Source organism: Podarcis melisellensis (assembly GCF_964234715.1).
Source record: "Podarcis melisellensis genome assembly, chromosome: 10".
Classification (NCBI taxonomy): Eukaryota; Metazoa; Chordata; class Lepidosauria; order Squamata; family Lacertidae; genus Podarcis; species Podarcis melisellensis.
The window spans coordinates 27947733-27968893 of record NC_138542.1 but is presented as its reverse complement, the minus strand read 5'-3'; the positions used below and the strand labels follow the sequence as shown (position 1 = coordinate 27968893).

Sequence of the window (21161 nt, the reverse complement as noted above, 5' to 3'; positions counted from 1 at the left end):
GACTTTATATGGGGTAACCTGGCAGCCAGCTTGATTGCCTGGTAAAGCCAGCTTTGTCAGATGCTGAGATGGAATGAAGGATGACAAGTATTTAAGAGCAGCTCTTTCTGTGTTGTTAGTAAATGCTGCTAGTAAATGCCTCAACAGCATCATTTTAAAAAGTCACCCCTTAATTTCCTTCAACAGGTTTTGTGATAAGGGAAAAAATCCATAGACCCTAGTGAAAGTCTGGTTTTCATAACTGTTGCCAAAACAAGCTTTTTAAAGACACCACAGACTTCCTTAACAAACTTAACTCTATTAGACAACTTCCACAGGAAACAGTCTCAGCAACTGTGGAAATAGAATTATTATATACAAACATCACAATGACGATGGGCTTTGGGATATCATAACTACCTTCCCTGGCAAAGAAATACAGTCAACATCACCCCAGAACATTCATATATCATCCTCTTTACATACTATTGTTTCAAGTTGAGATACCCATCCCTACAAACCCACAGTACCACAATGGGCACATGTGCAACAACATATACCAACATCTTCATAGCAGACTGTGTAATATGTATTTTAACTAGCAGTTAACCCAGTGGCATATCTCAGATACACTAATTATGTTTTAATCATTTGGACAAACAGTGAGGAACAATTTCAGAGATATCACCAAAACATCACCTACTGCCACCCTACAGTCAAGTTCTGCTTCATCAATTCCACAGCAAGCCCAAGAAACTTGGTGGTTTAGACCACAGTGCCTTTGCCTTTACCTTACCTTTAGCATCTATTCTATACAACACACCCTGGATATAGTACAAAAGACATCTGAATACGATCTTATACAGAAACTAACCGACCACTAACACCTACTTCTATGGCACCAGTTATACCAACAGTGCATTATCTACATTCAGTTGACTGTCTGTAAGGATCTGTTCAATGAATGGAAATGCCTGCTTCACACATAACCCTATCCATGGTTTGGTGGATCATCTAAACCATGCACAAACTATGGTTTAATTACTGCCAACAAACAAGAATCTGAAGTAATGGTTTGTTGTTGGCTAAGGAACCTTTAGTTTGTTTTAACTACGGCTTGGCATTACATGTGACTCCGACACCCTTCCTTAATTATGGTTTGGATATCCTACCCAGATGCCCACCAAGCTACAAAGGTGACTATGGGGTGCGGTGCTTGTCTTGCTTCAGTCTGAGGGAGCAGGCATTTGTTCACAGACAGCCTTCCGGGTCATGTAGCCAGCATGACTAAGCCACTTCTAGCGCGACGGGACACCGTGACGAGTGCCGGTGCACACAGAAACGATGCTTACCTTCCCACTGCATACACTGGTATGCTTTTGAACTGCTGGGTTGGCAGGAACTGGGACAGAGCAACGGGAACTTACCCCGCTGTGCAGATTCGAACTGCCAACCTTCCAGATCAGCAAGTCCAAGAGGCTCAGTGGTTTAGACCACTGGGAGTGGGTACCGATACAAAGGAACAAAACAAGAATAGTTGGAAATAAAACAAACCTCGGTTTGTTTCACGGTCTGTGGGACTATGTGTGATTAATATGTGGTTTCCTAAACAAACCATGGATCACTGTTATGTACAAACCAGGCCATAGGCACCAATGCAACAAACCAGATAAATCTTTTTTATTAAAATGAGAACACTGCTAACAATGCAATCTATAGCATCTAGGATTCCTATGAATGCCACTCTACAAATCACAAAGTGGCTGTCCTAAAACTCATTAATCTGGATGGGCAGAGAAAATAGTAATTGTGTAAACCAGTGTCTCAACAGCTACCATTGATTTCTTCTTCCCTGTATAGTATCATGGAAAACACTAAGGTGCATCACTTTAAAATGTAATTTCCACTGAGGTGTTTCCCTTTAAAACACAAACAACCACCCTTACATCTATGCTATTATCCAGTCCCTTTATGTATATGATGAAGAGGACTTTAGGCCATGAAAGTTAATGCTTTTGAAATGCTGGGCTTTTATACCACTTTTTAAAACCGTGCTCTGTTAGACTTTTCTGCTCAGAAGTAAGATCCACAGCTTAGGGACTGCCACAGATAATGCCTCTTTAAGATTACCTCTCCCTGAAGTTCTGAGGCTCACACAACTACCAAGAGGACTCCCTCATCTTAACATCTGAGAGGGTATGTAGGGAAGTAGAAAGCCTTCCAAATATTTGATGCCTAAGTTCTTGCTTTAAACAATGAGTACCTTGAGTCAGGTCCAGAAACAAACCAGCAACCAGTGCAGCTCTTTTAAACAGGAGTTATGGGAGTTGTAAATATTAGCCCAGCCAGTAATCTGGCTCTTGCATTTTGGAACAGTTGAAGGTTCTGAGTTGCCTTCAAGGGTAGCCCCACATAGGGTGCATTCTAGTAATCCTATCTGGAAGTTACTATAATAATATAATAATGATTTATTATTTATACTCCGCCCATCTGGCTGGGCCTTCCCAGCCACTCTGGGCGGCTTCCATAAAGACCAAAAATACAGTAAAATATCACACGTAAAATATACTAGAGCACAGAATACAGTGGTCAAGTCATCTAAACAACTATCTGGGCATCTATTAACTTTGTGTATTGCTTTAGCACCAGCTGACTGTCTGAGACTGGATGCCCACATAAATGTACAAGATGAATAGAAAAGTGACAAGTAAATGCCTTCTTAAGTTGTGAACAGTGATTCCCCAGAAGTCATTTACACAGGTTTACAGATCCTCACAGGGATAATTTCAGGATGGAAGCAGTAAGTTAGATGTTGTTGTTATATCAGAATAAAGATGTCAGCCATCTTTCCATTATTTCTTCAGAGGCACCCACAAATTCACTTGCCAGCTCACAAGGAGAAAGATCCCCAAGACCTCTGTCAGCCCTCTGACAAAGTGGGAATCCAGCACCAAACAGATCCCTGCTCCAGAAGCCTCAGTTCCACTGTAGGTTTTGAGCAGATAAGAATAGCAGGAGTCCCTTCCAAGCAGAGGGAGAGACTTATGGTGTCTTAGTTGACCCTTGTGGTCCCTTCACCTCTAATAATAATAATAATAATAATAATAATAATTGTACCCTGCCCTTCTTACTAGGTTGTCCCAGCCACTCTGGACAGCTCTACAATTCTGTTTCTACTTTCACCATACCGTGCACAAATGAAATACTGTACCAGTCTCTCAAGCCCCTTTGCATGCCAGAGAATACAAGGGTAGCTACTTTTTTAATGGCTGATTAGTAAGCCAAGCCAACATTTATTCTACTGTTTACTATATTCTGCCCCTTCTCCAAAAAGCTCAGAGCAGCATCTACTTCAAGGTCTGTTTTGAGAGAATGTCTGTTAGAGGGTGAGTGTGGTACAATGGTTAAAGTACTGAACTATGACCTAGGAGACTAGGGTTTGAATATCCAGTCAGCCATGATGCTCACTGGGTGACCTTGGGCTACTCATCATTTCTCAGGGTTGCTGTGAGGATGAAATAAGGAGAAGTAAAATAAATAAAAAGGTTAGGCTAGGTTTGGTTAACGTAAAACGCCTTGCTTAGTGCCAACCAATTTTCTCCATAGGTGAGAAGAAATTTTAACATGGGCTTCCCATATAGAAACCCAACAGGTATCACTCACTGACTGATAACTGTTGGGTTTATTTACACACTGGCTGCATTACCAATCTTACATAAATAACACTAATTCGACATTTTAAAAAACAGTGAAGCGTTTAAAAGCAAATTATTAAACAAGATTATTGCACATAGGACTCAATCCACCTTACTTAAATGATTAGATCAGTGTTTGATGGATACTAAGAACAATTTTAAAGAAATTTTCCTATTCATTATCTGAAAAAGCAGATTTATCTCTTCCAATTATTATTTTCTTCAAGCTTCTCCATTTTTATTTTAATGTCTTCATTTTCTGCCTCCATCACACTCCCTGGACAACTGCCTGCACCTCCTTAGGGAGACCTGCACCACATGTAAACCAAAGCCTTCTATTCCCATTTCACTCTAAACAACTAGAAATGCCAAAATCTGTGCTTCTATTACCACAATGTCCATAAGGCCATGTGTTTGTGAATACCTTCACATAGATAATTGTCAATGATCACACCAATATCTGCTTTAAGACCCACTTGAGGGCTCACAACATTTTTGTTGTTGAAGATACTACATTTTTCAGAGACTGCAACATGAAATATAAATACTGTGTGATCATAGAATTGCAGAGCTGGAAGGGACCCCAATGGTTATCTAGCCCACCCCTCCGCAACGCAGGAATCTCAGCCAAAGTATCCATGGCAGATGACTATTCAACCAGCAGTTGTGAAAAGGTTCCTCAGCAAAACACAGACCTATTAGCAGCATAGCCACTATTGCAGTCACTTACTTGAACTCACTCTCCTGCACTGATCATACTAGTATGTCTGGACAAGCAACACCCACCCTGAGGACTAGTCCCCTTGTGGCTTACAGGTGTGAAGCACATCAATTCAGTATACCTGGAACTTGCAAAATCATTCTGTCTGGAAGGATACTTCAAACATGCTCAAATCATGAACAAGAAAAAAGCAAGGAAACATCTGGGCGGGGGTGGGGGAATGGTTTGATAATGTTGACATTGGTTCAAGAATGGGCTAATATCTGCCCCCTCATGAATATGTTAATAAAACAAAGACCAGTGCTCTAGATGAAAATCTGCAGCTACAAACTAGTGTATGTCCACATATGATGATTAAAAAAAGATTTATACATCCCTACAAGGCAAAGCCATAACAGGAAAAAAATCACAACATAAGTGATCTGGGGCCAAAGTTGGGAAGGTAATTCTTTATAGGTAAAAGGTAGGTCTGGAGACTTTAAAAGCCAGATCAATCACCCTTACAAAGATCAATTATAACAAATAATTGTATCAGTCATAGGATGCTCATACTATACTAATTGAGAAAATAAAAATTCTTCAAATTCTCTTTTTTTAAAAAAAAGTTCTGAAGTATTATGAAAATGACTGCATAAATTCAAAAACAATAATTATTGATGCTTATGAGTTTATTATACAGTCATCAGCAGATAAAGTTGATTTTTGCCAATGTTAGCCAAAAAAAACCCAAAAAACCACAAAGAGATCACAGTCATTTCCTAGTGCAGCAGTGGCACACATGTATTTTAACAAGGGCCCCCTAAAAGCAAAAACGATACAAAGCTAGATTTTTAAGTATGTCCAGGTGTGTGTCTGCTGAAATGAATATCAGGAATAAAGAGATGACATGATCTAACACATGAGTTACAATGGAATCTTATACATGCCTGCTCAAAAATAAGTCCCAGTGGGGATCTGGGTATAGGACTGTATTCCTAATAGGAATTAACTCTGTGCCACACTTTGGCTGCTGTTTCATTTGAAACTTGAGTAATATGGGAAAATTACAGTGAAATCTCAAGAGAAGCATGTACTATGTTTTTTGATTAAGTGTATCTCTATTAGCTTTTTCCAGCACTTAATATCTGTAACACATCCCAAAACATCCTTTAAAATATCAATATTTCCTTATCCAAACCCTTTAGAAGTGAAGATACAAATTAAAGGTGCATATACACACTTGTAAACAAGAAATTTCTTGTTATAGTCCAATTTTAACAAAAGCATATGCCATCACAAACATGTACACAGCAACTTTATATTCCAACTGATTCTGCCTATTTCCAGACTTCCTTGTAACTCAATAACCACTTCTACACTGTTGCTGTGACTCTACAGCTTTAAACTGGAAGTCAATCTAGGACAACCGATGGAAAGTGCACCTGCAAAAATTACATTTCTTAATTCAGAGTGCTAAATCCCCTAAAGTTAGATTTTAAAATTATTAAAACTTGCCTGTCACAAAACAGAGCAGACTGTACCTATACTAACAGAAAAATGAAAATATTTGCATCTTAAGTTTAATTATAAACTCAAAATATTAAACTTGTTTAAAATAAAATAACAAAAATTCACATAGATTCCTTGGCACAAACATCTACAAACATGGGCTATATATATTTGTATTAGTTGAAAGACAACATCATATTACAATTACTACAATTCCATTATAAAATATAGAACTTCAAGTAAATACTACATGAAACCATTTATCAATTAAAATTGCTAAAGATTGGGGGGAGGGGAAATCAAGTAACAGCAACAGCATACTTCAGAAATCCCTTAATAGAACCAACATTTCAAAAATGCAGTCCCCTCCCATATTTATATGTAATCCAAAGCATACCTTCAGCAATAGCAGTCTTTGATGACAAAGAATGTATACATTTACCATTTATTTTAAAATACATAATTGTAAAACAACATCCCATGTTAAAAAACAGACAAGCAATGTCACTTAATTATTTTGCAATTAAACACTGAGTTGCTAAAACTAAAATTAATTTGCTTCATATAGCCAGCCTTACTGTGATATCAGTGTTAAATAACCAATAAAAAGCTTCCTACAACTACTATCTGTACACACTGGGCATCAGGCAGAAGTAAATAAAAAATAATGCAAATCCAGAAACATCATAGCCTTTAACAAAAGCAATAGGCACTTTCAACTGGCAAGAGACACAACAGCAATTTTTAAAAAGAATGTCTTAATGAAGGAGAAGATATTGCTTATTTTTCACACCCTAAAAAGAGCAAAATGCTACTACCCCCATGTTCCACACATCTGCTGCAGAAGTCCTTATCAACACTTACCGCAAGTAATACTGTTTTAAAGCGAAGGCAGCGTTAGAACAACTTCTGGGAAAGTTAAACTCTTCTACAATTTCTCCCCACTGATTCTTCTCAGATACCTGTCAAAAACAACACACTGAGATGCACAAAAACCACACACATGCACAACGTCGTCGCTCGCCACCCTCAGAAAAAAGGGCTGCCATGAAAAACCCAAGAAATGTGAGGAAGATCTCTGGATTTGTTTCCATCGGGTCTGGGATCCCTATTTCGCCCTGACAGGCAACCGTGGCGATCCCATCTCGCTCCTCCCCTCGCCTTTTACAACATTTATTTTATTGGGGAGCGAGAAAAGGGTTGTGAGGGTTTTTTTTGTATTTCGGTGTGGAGAGGTTTGTTTTTGTCCTCGCTGCCTGGACAATAACCAATCGGGAGTCTCTCCGGCCGCCTTGCTTTTAAATCCTCCCGCGGCCCGTTAAAAAAAAAACAACAACCCCAAGAAGTTGAAAAGGAGCCAGGCCGAGTCGGGATGGGGGGCCGCCCCCGCCGGGCCAGGGGTGCCGGGGCCCCGTCCCGCCGAGCCCGCCCGCCAGCTCCCGCGACACACAGAGGCCTTTCTTTTGAGGCCTACATTTTCTGTCCCTAGCCTTGAAGCCTAAAGATGGCTATTTGATTACACACCGTCTTGGCTGCCCCTTTTGTTATTCCTCTCCGGGAAGGGCTGGCGGGGCAGCGCCTGGTCCCCCCCACGGCCGCCGGGATCATCTCCGAGCCCGAGCTCCGTGCCGATTATCGATGTTAAACATGCCCGCTAATTTTGAGTTGCACTAAAACTGCACTCAGAGTCTCCTCTCTCTCTCTGTGCGCGCGAGGGAGAAAGACACACACACACAACCCGCAAGCGGAAGAAACTGCCTCACACACGCCGCCTTGCCCGCTCTCTCCTGCCCTCCAGGAGACGGGGGGTGATAGCAGGACCCCCCAAAAATAAATATCTAGAGGGGGGACCCTGGGAAAAGCGGCAACCCCCCCCCCACACCCCGGGCTCCAGCTCTCCGCCGACAAGGCCGAGGCACCAACCTGCCTTGCCTGCTTCCTCCTTCCCCTTCCCCCCCTTCCCAGCCCGGCTTGAGGGAAAGACGGGCGCCGACCCCCCCAGCCCGCCGCCGGGGCCCCCGAGGGCGGCGAGAGAGTTGGGGGAGGAGAAAGCGAATTAAAACTTCCACTCACCTTCCCGAATCCGCCTAAAGTGGTGACTCGGGTGTAGAGAGCGTGCAGGTCCAGCTCCTTCCCACCCACCACGGGGATCTTCTTGAAAGGAGACCTGCCGAGAGAGGGGAGAGCGCCACAAAAACAACTTGTCAAGTCGGCCCCCCTTCCCTGCCCTGGCGGGGGGCCGCCTCGTCCTTCAGGGAAGGGGCTGGAAGTTAAAATCGGCCGCTTCGCACAGCCTCCCCCCGCCGCCACCATCCCCTTCCATCTCCCCATTTTCCTTCTCGCTCACCCTCTGCTGTGGTGAAACTGCCGCAGCTCGTCCAGGAAAGCCAGTCCTTTTCTCCGATGGTCGGGTTGGTTTTTCCCGGTCGAATTTGCCATGTCGGCCCCCCGGATTTAAAAAAAAAAAAAGAGGTCGGGGGGGGGGGTTGTCTCCTTAAGTGGAGGGAGGGGAGAAAAAAAAATCCAAGAGAAAAACAACAACAATCCGCGGCTCCTCCTCGCCTTTTTTTCAAGAGACCCGGGTTCCTCCTGTGCTCGGCCGGGGATCAGCCATGGAGAGGGACTTGTTTCGAGAAGAGAGAAAGGGAGAAAAAGTTTAAAAGGAATAAGGGAGCCCGGAGAGAGTGGCAATTACGAGTCCTGTCTCCACACGGCGAGGGAGAGAGGGGCCACCGCTCGGCAATTCTTGCCGCCGCCGCTGCCTTGCCTGCCTCTCTCAGCACCACGAACCCAGCCGATCCAGCCTGCACATGAGACTCAACATGGTGCTGCTGGATCACACAATGAATTGGGTTAGTGTTGTGGTAGGGTGGGGGTTGGGGAGGCTGGAGTGAGGGACTGACAGTGTGTGTGTGCGTGTGTGTATTACAGACGCGGCTCCATGAGATCTCCCCTCTCCCTCTCTCTCGCACACACATACATACACACACACACTGTACAGCGGCGGCGGCGGTGGTGGCGGCGGCGGCGGCGGCAGCGGGATTCACTTCTCTCCTCTCTCAGACAAAAAGATCTGAGGCCGCCGTGCTGCTTGCCTGGGCGAGATCGCGACACAGCGCACCCCGCAGGCCGGCCGAGGCACTGCAAAAGGCAGCTCCGAAATGGCAAAAGGCAGCACTGCCAGCGAGCAGTTCCTGGCGGGGAACAATAGGCTTCTCTCGCGGCTAAGGGCTCATCTGCAATGTGCCGCAAACTTCACACACACAAAGCCGGGCGGAAAGAGAAAAGGCTGGAGGAGAGGAGGGGGGGCAAGGAAGGGGTTGGAAGCGGCTACTACCGGTTGTTCCAGGGTTAGGGGCAGGGGGGAAATGTTCCATTCTTCCCAAACTTTAGAAAGATGGAAGTACTTTCCAGGTTAACCGGAGGAGATATAAGAATAGGGGGAGGGAGGGACTTGCGTGTTCTGTATATAAACACACCAACTGTATCTTTCAAAAGGAAAAGGAAATAATCAACAGTGCATTTTTAACTTTGAAAACCTTTCTACTTCAAAACTGGGAGATCCCGCATATTTTTGGACACCATATGTTTTTACATGTGAACACATTATTTCCTAGTATCACATTACGCATGGCCTAAAGTAATTTTATGAGAGTTCCTAACCTCTGTAGTTCAGGGTGATCAAAAAAATAAATCTAGAAAGTTTTCTGTAGCACATGACTTCTGAAGATTCACTAATAATACAAAGGTTTTATATTTAAAATAATTATAATCGGCTTCAAAATATATGAAACTTGTCTAACCATGGCAAAGCTGGGCGATCTTCCTAGTTCAAATTCCATCTCAGCCATGAGTTCACTATCAGGCAAGTCTTTATTCTCTCAGCCTGAGGCCATGTGCAATGGGGGGGTGTGTGTAATAATATTGGCCTACCCTGCAGGGGTGTTGCAAGGCTCAACGGAATAAACTGTAACACACTCTGAAATCCTGAAATGCACTAGATAAAGTTTTATTATTGTACAATGAGCAAGTGCAGCTGTATTTATCAGGTAATATCATAATGTACTCACTGAGGAAACTTGGGCTACAAGTTACACCTGGCCACATTGCGTATGCAGCACATAGTTTTATAAATTTACACCATATATATTACTTATTTGGTGTTTTTTAAACCAAGAATATGACATACCAGTGGGGTATGACATACCAGCCCACTCATTTTGCAAATCTTATAGGTAATAACGCAGTTAAACTATTAAAGGCCCCTGATCCAAAATATGGACTGTGAAACCTAGAGGTCTGTAAAAGTGAATGGCGGTTTTGTGTTCCTTGACTATTGCAAGCCCAGACTGCAAATCAAGTAGCTCAAGAATGAATGTGTAAGGAACACAAAAGTGCTATGAGAGATTATAGCTGTTAGGGGGAAGGGAGAAGGATGTGAACTTATGCGTACAATAGGTAGGAATGTGGGGGGAGGGTGAGCTCAAGGTGTGCGAGAGGGTAGAACATTTGAACCATATTATGTATCCATATACTTCATAAGACTTGCTGCAGTACCACGCAATATGTATCGACTCAGAAGTTAAACCCCATTGTTTACTCCCAAATATGTATGTATAGAGTTGCAGCTTGAAGTGGGGCATTGTATGCTGGTGCTCCATACTATGTATTAAAATGCATGTCCAAAGAAAAGCTTCTGATCATTTCTGGTAACTTGATTAATTTAAGCACACCACTGAAGTGCAAATCACACTACGTATTAATAAAACAAGCCCTTCTTGATTTCCAGAATAAGCTTGTGTGATCCCCACCTCCAAAGTTTGCTTTTAGTTTGCAATCCATATATTGGGGTAAATTCCAGTGAGTTCAGTAGGGCTTACTTACTAGACATGCCAAAGAATGTAGTATGTGATAGTCCTTGTTAAAAATTTAGTAGCAATAATACCCAATAAATAATTTTGTAATCGCAACCCAACGAGTTGGAATTATGTGTGGAAATCAAATAGATTTTTTTGTTCCCACAGAGTAACACATGATTTCACCCATCTTCAACAGATGTAAATGGAACTTCAGATAAACGCTTTGAAATACTTGGGAATATTTCTCAATCACAGCTCTTTTTCAATTAGGCCCATAAAATAAATTATACTCTAGATGAGTGCTTGATATATTTTTTTAAAATGTCACTGACATTTAAAAATTGTAATGTAGGTGAACACTTGCTCTCTCCCTTAGAATAAGCAAGATTCTAGACTATTTGAGACTTATGGGGCAAAGGGCACTTTTCCCTCTCCTGCAGTGAACTGACCCCCCCAGCCCTGTATCATCATGTTATCAAATCTGAGATCTGGTAACTAAAGTTAGGAGAGAGTTCTGTTTAAAAATCGATTACACATTATGGTCTCCAGTGAGCCGGTCAAGGAAATCTATATTCCCTTTATGCCATGTACTAAATTGCTTCAGGAAATTAAAATCTAAGATTATGTTTTTCTTTCAACTGGATTGCAGTTTCATCTTGAAAACAGAGAGATAGAGATGTATTAAGACGGTTGGTAAAACCTGCCCTCCAGGTCATATTCATTATTGAGAAGAGGGCAAAATCCCCTGGTTTGGGATTATTTCTCAACATTTTAAACCTCCTGCCCTTCTATAGTGGTTTCTTTGAAGGGGGAGGAGGAGAAGTTCTGCAACTCTCACCCCCAGAAGCACCCTAATCCGAAGGGATGCATGCAAACTTTGATCGCCGTTGCTTATTTTGCTCTTTCCAAGTTAATAGCATCCGCAGAAATAGCTGTTGCTGTCGCTCCAGAAAAACAAATGCAGCACCAGGCGAGCGTGCGTTCAAGCGCCTTGTGGGAACATAAGGCTTTTTTCTCGTCCTCCACTCAGGAGGGAGAGTTGTAAACAGTCCTCGAATGACTCAAAAACTAGGGGTCTCCCTCCCACAAGCGCCTGGTAACTTGGCAGAGGTGAGTCAGTTCCCTCGCTTCAGTTCCTTGCGCGTACTGTATACTGCGGCGGCGGCGGCGGGAGCAGCGGCGGCAAGGATACTCAAACTGCGTAGCCGGGCTCCGCTGCCAGAGCGCCGCAATTTGCGCACGGTCCCTTACGCAACCGTCCGCTGGGGGATTCCCTGGAGGGGGTCGATACCATCCCGCCACCGCACTCAAGGCCCCGGGAGCCGTTTACAGGGCGGCCTTCGGACCGAGGAGGAGGCGGCGGCGACGCCACCACAGCACCAACAACGGCCGCTCAGCTCTTCACAAAATGGCGGCGCCCACGGAAAAGAGCAGCCCCATTTTGTGCCCGTGGAGCTGTCACAGCAGCAGCGGAGAGAGAGAGAGAGAGAGAGACGGGCTCGGCTGAAGGGGGGCCGCGCGGAGCAGAAGGCGGCGGCCAGGTCAACGCGTTGAAAGAGAGCGTGTATGAGGGAAAGGGGGAGCAAGGACTTAGCCTCTCCCTCGCCCCCCCCCCACCCCGAGACGAGCCTTGTTGACGCGAGAGCCGGAGGCGGGCGGAGTCGGCGAGGCAGCAAAAAGCAGCAGCAGCAGCTGCCGCCCGCAGGGCTTGAGGGCGCGGGGCGGGGAGCTGCTGCTCCGCCGGTCTTCGCTGCGGCTCCTCGCTGCTTTTTGGCCTTTCTGGATTGGCTGCTCTTTTCTCTCTCTCTCTCTCTCTTTCTGTTATTTTTTATTTTTTTGAATTGGGGCCATTTTCTCCGCAGTTCGGATTTCCCTCAGACCTCGCGAGCGTTCGCCTCCTCCCCTTCCGCCGCCGCGACGCAGGTCTCCACCCCGGGGTGGGACTGGAGCGCCGGTCGCCACAGCGCGGTGGAGGAGCCGGAGGAGGAGGGGATTCTCTCGCCGCTGCCGCCGCCGCCTCGCTCTCAGCCCCGTCCCCTTCCTCGGCTTTCCTCCACAGATTATTCTTTTTTTAACTACAACAGGGCCCTGTAACTTTTTTCCCCCTTAGTCCCCCCCTCTCTCTTTTTGTTCTAGCAAACCAGCACTTCTTCCCCAAGCGAAGGATGGGCAGAGTTGTAAGACTTTTAACGCGCGTCACGTCTGGGAATGCATAACTCTCGTGCTTCCTTTTTGCAATTGTGCCTTTCTGAATGTATCTCGCCTTGTTAAAACTGATGCTCTCTTCCGAGTTGCAGTGCTGGCAACCCTGCAAGGTACATCTACGTTTATGTAAGGGATCTCGTGTTTGGTCCTGTTATCAATGGCTTTTTCCCCCCCTACGAATATGATGTTTCGTTTTTAGCAAGCTCTTTTTAAAAAGGGATTAAAACAAAACTAAACTTGAATCGCTTGTTTTAATGGTTAGATTATTTAGCACCTCTAGCCTACGGAAATTATTTTGAAAAGGCTTTAAAGTGATGCGTTGAGGCTGCTGTGGTTTGCAATGCATTGTCCTAATTCTGGGGGAAAAAACCCCAACCTCATCGTAACGCTTTTTCAGTTCGCTTTGTGCGATCAAAGTGCCTTGGTGAGCAGCACAAATTATACTACGTACTTGATTTGGTAATATTTATGAAAAATAAAAGCTCAACTGGAACACTGCCTAATTGTATACTCTTAATTTGTATCAATGTTAACATTAACTTGGTTAGAATGCAGATACTGTGATGTTGCCACAGACTTATTTTTAGTAGAATTTAAAAGGTAGTTATGAAACAAAGCCACTGTGGTCATTTCCCCAGTGCTAATTCGTACCCACAATTAACTGTTTACTAACTCGTCTACTTCTCCCTTCTGCTTACTATCCTTTTATGCAATGGTTGTTGTTTTCCTCTGTGGTCTCGGCTTTCTTCTCAGGAGTAGACTGTTGCAGCTTGCTTTCTGGCATTTTGGTCTTGTTACTTTTAGTTTTTGTTAATAAAGAACTTCAAGCTTCCTAGAGTAAGCCATGTATCTTTACTCAGAAGGAAACCCCACTGTGTTCCATGGGGTTTACTCCCAGGTAAGTTTACATAGGAACTATATGCTTCAGCAGTATGGGCTTCTCTTAGAATTTAGGTCATTATATGTGCTTTATATTTTAAATAACAAGTACTTGCACTAGTTGTTGAAGGTTGTAGTCCCACAGTGTGCATTTTATTCAGCTTAATAATCAAGGCAGGAATATATTTACTCTAGCAAGCATATCTTATTTCTTTGTTAACACCTTGAAAATTCAATTTCCCAGAGCCTATCACATTCTTAATATAAAAAGACTTGCTTGTTAAGCACTTTTACCAAACATACTCTGGAAAAGACTGTTCCTTTTTTTTTAAAAAAAGATGCTTTCTCTCACAAGTCTTTGTTATATCCATTTTAAATTGAATGTGATTTAAAGTGATAACGCCAATGCAAATAGTGTTTCTGTTTGGCGTAACTAAAATATTGTCATCAGTCATTTGTCTTTTTATCACCCCCCCCCCAAGTGATTAAATTGTAACTCTTAGCTATAAGGAGAGTCACCTAAAATTGAACCTTGTCACTTAATGGTCACATCCATTAAGCTAGCTCTGCAGTATGATTTGAAGCATCCTTACTCAATGGTAAATCTCACTGTACTCAGTGGGAGTACCTCTTAAGAGTGGGTAGATTGGAGCCTCAACTTCACAAATACTCATCCTCATAATTCACATGAGACTTGCATTAATCAAGTACTTATCTAAACTAAGCTATGTAGCCAGCTGTATTCACATGGTTCATGATTTATATTCAAGGAATCCTAAGTTATCTGTTGTGGAGCACCTGGAGCTGTGATAAATTTGTTTATAGGATGGCAGGCTGGTATACATTCTTAAAAGACAATAAGATATTTGACTGTTTCTTTAACACTGTGGTCTTGGATAAATTTCTTTGAGCGTTTACAGCATTTGTGTCCCTAGTTTTTATCAGTAGCTATATACATGGCACGCTTAAATGTTGTGTCAATATTTGTCCTTTCTTATGAAACATAACTAGGTTGATATATGACATTGGGTTGCATTTCAAATGACAACCAATATTCTATTGTGCAAAAAATAAATAAATGAAGATCTGAGTTTCCTCAAAAATAGGAAAAAAATGCTTCTTGACTCTTAAGAATCTGGTGGATTTAAGACAATTGGTGTAAGTTTTCCAGCAAATGATGCAAAAGCATGCAGATGAGCTTGTGCTGACCTGCAAGCCATTATGGTGAAATTACTCTTAAAGGATAGCTAACTGATACTCTGAGTAAGCAGAGCTATGTATTCCTTAATGAGAAGGGCTATTGGTTCCTGTAGTGATTGTAAAGGGAAGAGTGCTCCTAAAGGAAGTGTTGAGGTCCGGTCTGACATCTATTCATTTTTTTAAAAGAAAAGAGAGGGAGTTATTCAGTAGGGAAGTAAGGGAACCTGAGTAACTCTCTTTCAACATAAAGGTACAGTGCCAATAAGTGCTATAAGATGGGAAGTGCAATCACCTCCCCATCCCACCCTCCCCAGTTCCCAAATCACTACATCTCAGTACTTGGAAAAATTTAATACTTTCCAGTTGTCTGCCTACCATGCAGCTATTAAAGCAGTTGTTGGGGGGGGGGGGAAGGTGGTTTCCTTTTTCTTCTAGAGAAATGTAAGTATGGGGGGGTGTCGTCTCCCATCCAAAAGTTTACTGACCATAGTTAAATTTGGTTGTTTTCTCTCCAGTTTAATCCTAAACAACATTGGTTTGTACCACACCAGCTAAACTGAGGTCCTAGGTTGATAGCAAGGGCAGCAATCTCTATTTGCTCTTTATGCATTGAAGAACAAGGTACCTATCTATCTGCATCAGCACTAACTCCCTGTATTGCATCTTGGTATTAAGTCAAGCTTCCATATTGTCATGCCTCTCTTAAGTCGTACAGGAAATGATGGAAGAACAAAAGTTTAGGTTTCTTCTGTACATTACTATTAAATCAAATACTCAGGCTTTGCCTAGTTTGTGGACTGAAGTTTTTGCACTAAATAAAAACCAGTGCTCATATATTAAAAGTGTAAAAACTTTGGACCATTTTGCGCAGAACAGTAAACTGTATTTCAGTGTTGTAAGGACAAGACTCAATGATTCCAAACCAGCTGCAAGGAGGAGTTCAGAAGCTTTCGCTACAGTTGAAGGTTTTGATGCAACACTTTAACTATAGTTAATCTTTACTGGTTTGTGGAAACAAAGCATTGTTGAAAACTATTTTTGGGAGGTAGCTTGTTTCTACTAATCATAATTAAGACTAACAACAATTTGTCTAGTTTCAGATGCCATGACAAGCTTTGGTTAGGTCAAAATGGAAGCAAAAGCTTCTGAACCCTTCAAGGGAACACCAGAGGAAGAAACAAAAGGAGGAGTACAAGAACCACAGAGCTGCTGGAGTTCATCATAATGATAATCTATAGCAGTGGTTCCCAGTGGGTGGTCTGCTGACCACAAGGGGTCTGTGTAACCCACCCAGGGGTTCCATGGCACCATTCACATAACAAAAACTACCATAGAGATAAAAAGGTTTTCTAAAGTAGGGGGTCCATGGCTTGGCTTTTTAAAAACTGGAGAGCCACAGTACTTAGCTAATTGGGAACCACTGATCTATTGTGTTGCATGCAAATGCAGCCACTGTATTTATGTGCAAGGTAACAAGTTAAGGTAGCTAGTTGAATATAGTTCTTATGGGGGTTATTCACTAAGTTTCAACAAAGCTAATTTTAGTTTCTAACCTACACATGAGCAAAGAAAACAGTGCTTTAGAGTGTTGAACATAAAAACTAGTTCTAGTGTGTTTACACACCATTTCCTATAAAGCACCTATATGTCTTGTTCTTAAGTCTGCAGTTCTAAGCATGCATCTGTAGAAGTCCCATTGAACATGATAGAATCTAATTCTATGCAGAGATTGTCCTGCACATATATTTACATGAATTTCAAAATTTCCAGTTATTGCCACTGTTGCTAATTAAGTGCATAACAGTATTTTAGACGATGTAGAATTTATAGGTCCCCTATCATAATGGCTGACAGTTTAATTCAAAACAGGTAGGGTGAAGGAAGAGGGGGAAATGAGCAAATCCAGGTGCTAATTGCAGGAAACAGTTGCAGTAATGGAGCAAGTCTCAACTCTCCCTCAAATGCAATCAAGTGCAGTGGGATGGTAGAACCCTAAAATATGCATGCTTCAATATTATGCAGCCTTTGAAGAGCAGTTTTCCTGTTACAGTTAATCAGTGAATCTGAATCTCTCTTTGCTTATTTTGGAATCCAGTGGAAGTGAGTACTGAGAACTAGAACAAGCAGAGAAGCAGGATCTCTGAGGTACTGGTTAATTTAGCTATCTTATCCTATGAGGAAATGGAGAAAATGCTATCATGCGCACTGCTCCATCCTTTATCGGTGCCAACAGTACAACACCTCATTTCTTGGTGAAAAGCACTGGTTGGCTTACACTGGAAACGGCAGCAGCTCCTCCAAAATTAGCAAAGAACATATGCTGTTTTCTGCTTCAGGCTTCTGAATTGCAGTAACAATGGGAGGGATCTGCTTTACAGAGACAAGCAACAATCAACATTCACAGCTTGTTTATGAAAGTATGAGGAGGTTGGTCTTTTTTTAAAAAAATGTTCCTTGAATGCATGTAATGGATTCTCCCAGCAGTGAAGAAATAATCCAAGGGACATCCCAGCAGTGGTTTGACTACATTTGTATCATATAATGGATCCTGCTAGATTTCCTTTTGGAATTGTCAGCTCCAGTTATCCAGACCCTGAAGTGGTTTGCAGTGACAGTAGAGACGTCAGCCATGTCCATAATCTTGTTCTGAGCTTTTGATCCCTTTTGTGGCCTATTTCACCCTCTGAACCATTCTCTACTGCCCTTTGGGACGAGTTGCAATGTGTATCTAATCAACACATCCACTGTACTTGGAGTAAGAGGAGAATTCTCTAACCATCAGGGTTAGCCCGACTCCACCTTTGCACACACACAAAGAAACCCTGCCGTCTCCTTACACTCTGTTCCTTACACTTGTGAGGTTGCTTATTGGATTAAACTGGGGTGGAGAATAATCATTATCCCACTCATGCACACCCACTTGCCTTTACTTTTATAATAACTTGACTCATCCTTCCCCCAACTTTGTGCCCTCCAGACACTTAATCCATGCTGCCTGGGAGCAAAATATCTGAAGGGCACCAGGCGGAGAATAGTTGCTCTGAGGTTCTAGCAAGAGGGCCAGAGGCTTACAGAAAGAGCTAGCTAACACAGATGCCAAAACTACCATAAAGGAGCCATGAGGCTGAAGGAAGGATGGGGAAGCCTCTGTCTCCCCCCAATGCTGAACTTGGTTGGCCATGCTAATGGGAAGTGTGCAGGTTCTCCATCCTTGTGTTCAAGCACCAGCCATTAGAACTAATAGCTGGCAACGTTAAGTTAAAATGCATAGTACTCACATCGCCGTAGGCTTTGCAGGTGACTTCCCACCAAGGTTTCATTTTAACTCGCCGCTGTAGAGAGTCTTATCACCCCACGAGGAATTATGTTGCTGCTGTCCAAACAGTTGGGGGTGGGTGGCTTGCTTTTCCTTCTAACAGTTTGTCCTAACTGCCATGGAACAATTTAAGTCCAAAATTCCATTCTCCTTTCCCCCTCCCTTAAAAGGCTGTTTGCTATTATGGAAGTAGTCGAGCTTAATTCCTTTATGTACGGTATTTCATGCAAATTCATCATGAACTACAAAATGCTGACTTTGACCACTGAAAGGAGTGTAAAGATGGTTGGTTTATCTACCGTCACTACGAGGAATGAAGTTAGCCTCCACAGAGCCAAACAGTACTTCAGAAAAGGCAACCTGTCTGGATCTGTTATTGTAGAGGAAGATCTAAAATAATTAGTATGGGTCTGAAGGAATATGGTTAACAGATTAATCTCTTCATGCAAAAGGACTTAAAGTGTACCTTGTCCTTTTGGGACAGAATAGTTGGCTGAAAGTCTCTTTGGAAATAAGCTTCTTTTGAACTAATGACTTTTCAAGGAAGTTGTGGTTTTTATATGCCCCTTTTTATGTAACATGTTTCATCAATCCTGTGATCCTGGAAGAGGTGAAGATGAGAAATGCTTGCTTTACTTGCCAGTACTTTCATAAAGACCTGTGTATTGGGGAAACTTGTCTTCATCCTTTTTAAAAATTTCATTTACAAGTAGATTTAAGTCTTTGTAAGGGTTTCGAGTCTTTGAATCTAAGGGTAGTTTATTCAGGATTCAAAGGCAGTTCTTTTAACAAAGTTCCATTTAATTTCATGGGATAATATGTTTAGAGTTGGTTTTTCAGTTTGTGACCTTAAGATATGCACATCTTGTACAAGTCTTCAGAATAAAATTCAATTTTATTATTGGATCTTGCTCCTGAAAGAAATCTCAAACGACAGTACAGTGGTACCTCGGTTTAAGAACGGTCCTGTTTATGAACGATTCAGTTTATGAACTCCGCAAAACTGGAAGTAGTGTGCCGGTTTGTGAACTTTACCTCTGTCTAAACGGAATCCGAAGGGCACCATCGGTGGGAGGCCTCATTAGGGAAAGCACGGCTCGGTTTAAGGTTTCAGTTTAAGAACAGACTTCCAGAACGGATTAAGTTGGTAAATTGAGGTACCACTGTACCTTACAACATCTGTTGTTGTTGTTTACCGTATTTATAGTCCATTCATCAGTTTTTTTCAATTCCAGAATGGGGAACAAAGTAATAAAAATAAAAAGAGGAAAACTATACAAAAACTACAAAATCATATAATCAGGACCAACAAACAGCTAAACAATTATAACCAAGCAAAACTACAGCAATCTAAATTAATATTTCCAGTTTAATGAAATACGGACCTCAAAAGTCAACAAAGCTGCAGGTAGGGATGTTCAGATGGATTTGTTGGCCTCTGCCATCTTTCTTTTCCTTACCAGTCAGCAGTCCTCTAGTTGATCATGTTGTAACCATTTAGAGATGAGGGAACCCTGGACTTATTGTTAAGTGGTGTCCAGGACCTGGTGTGAGATGAAGAGTTATTAAATTCAACATAAATGTAAGTGAACATTTGACAAGGAAGTCTTAACACAGTTGTACTGTATTTAACTTCAAGGTGGAAGCTTCTATAAAAAAAAAATGGGGGGACTTCCGGGTCGGCGCCATCGCAGAATGGCGGGCTCCCTCCGAGCTCCGGAGGGAGCCTGCTCGGCAGGGGCTGGGTCCTACCGCACCGGCGATGCGGGGACCCGTAAAAACCACGGCCACGGAGGCCGTGGACATGGAGACTCGGCTGGCACCGTTAGCGCCCTCCCGACTCGTGAAGAGCCTTTTTAAAGGCTGTGGATCGGGTGCCGGGGAGGAGCGTGGTGCCTTGAGTCCTCTGCTATCCCTGCCGAGCGCAGCCGCGAGCCATCCGGCGGAGAGCGCTGACTTCTTCTATTGAAAATTTGGACCTAAAAGAAGAACCCGTGAGTAATTGGAATATGGACTAAAAAGAGAGCTAAATTTTTTAAAAAATTGGGAGCGAACGGGGGAGGTGGAAAAAAGGAAGTCAGCCCCCCCCTAAATTGTAGAAGAGTCAAAACAAAGGACTGGATAACTAAGATCGAGTGGAACCTTATCTTGCTGAACTAACAACTTCGCGAGGGAAAATTATAAGATTGAGCTGGAGGAGAAAAGTGGAATTTGTATCAAAAAGCAACCCCCCCCCCCCGAACCCCTGGAGCGATCCGTGAAAGTGCCTGGAGAAGAGAAACGGAGGTTTTGACAGCTGTCAAGAGCTGTCAAAACGGAATAATAAAACTGAGACTTTGTTATGAGGACTTTGCCGGCTACATTTGCTATAAATTGAAGATAAATTGTTTCAAATAAGGATTTACAAGTTACTTGGACTGGTGGACGTGATCCGGAAGGGAACATTGTTACTGTAATCCATCTAGAGGAGCTGAGGGATATTGCATGTGTTTTCGACGGGAAACATGAACAGTTGAAGGGAACTTTTAATCTCCTGGGAAACTGCAGAAATGGAGCATTATTTTGTCTACAGAGGGTTTCAACCTACCGGGAACAATGGATCTATCTGTTCAAAACTGAAAGGAACATGACGCAATGTTCTGCTTTTGAACAACAAGCCTCTGTAGAGACACTAGAAGCTTTTGGAAAAAGAACATTTCTGTGAGGGAACAGGGAAGTAAAAAGGAAGAGAATGATTGACAAGAACAAGGAAGCAACAAGAATGGAACAGAGTTGGGGTGGGAACATTTGGGATATCCAGATTTGACAAGCTTATGGTT

The 21161-nt window shown here is 42.7% G+C and overlaps 1 protein-coding gene and 1 long non-coding RNA gene across 5 annotated transcripts in view; one reads left to right on the top strand and one right to left on the bottom strand.

Moving 5' to 3' along the window:
* Nucleotides 1-19995, bottom strand: part of ARID2 (AT-rich interaction domain 2) — a 103937-nt gene extending 83942 nt beyond the window's left edge. For 2 of the 4 annotated variants that reach the window (XM_081928912.1, XM_081928915.1), the window contains exons 1-4: nt 18305-19995; nt 8231-8506; nt 7957-8050; nt 6748-6845 (exon numbers count right to left, since the gene is read on the bottom strand). In XM_081928912.1, coding sequence (XP_081785038.1) covers nt 6748-6845; nt 7957-8050; nt 8231-8322 — 284 coding nt within the window. In that variant the 5' untranslated portion in view covers nt 8323-8506; nt 18305-19995. Of the gene's footprint in view, nt 1-6747; nt 6846-7407; nt 7593-7956; nt 8051-8230; nt 8953-18304 lie in introns of those variants that run through there. The other 2 variants (XM_081928913.1, XM_081928914.1) reach the window with 2 other exon arrangements.
* Nucleotides 12325-16382, top strand: LOC309379666. Its single transcript, XR_014172572.1, has 2 exons — nt 12325-13057; nt 16127-16382. It is a non-coding gene; the product is annotated as an uncharacterized lncRNA (long non-coding RNA).
* Nucleotides 19996-21161: the final 1166 nt, after the last annotated feature.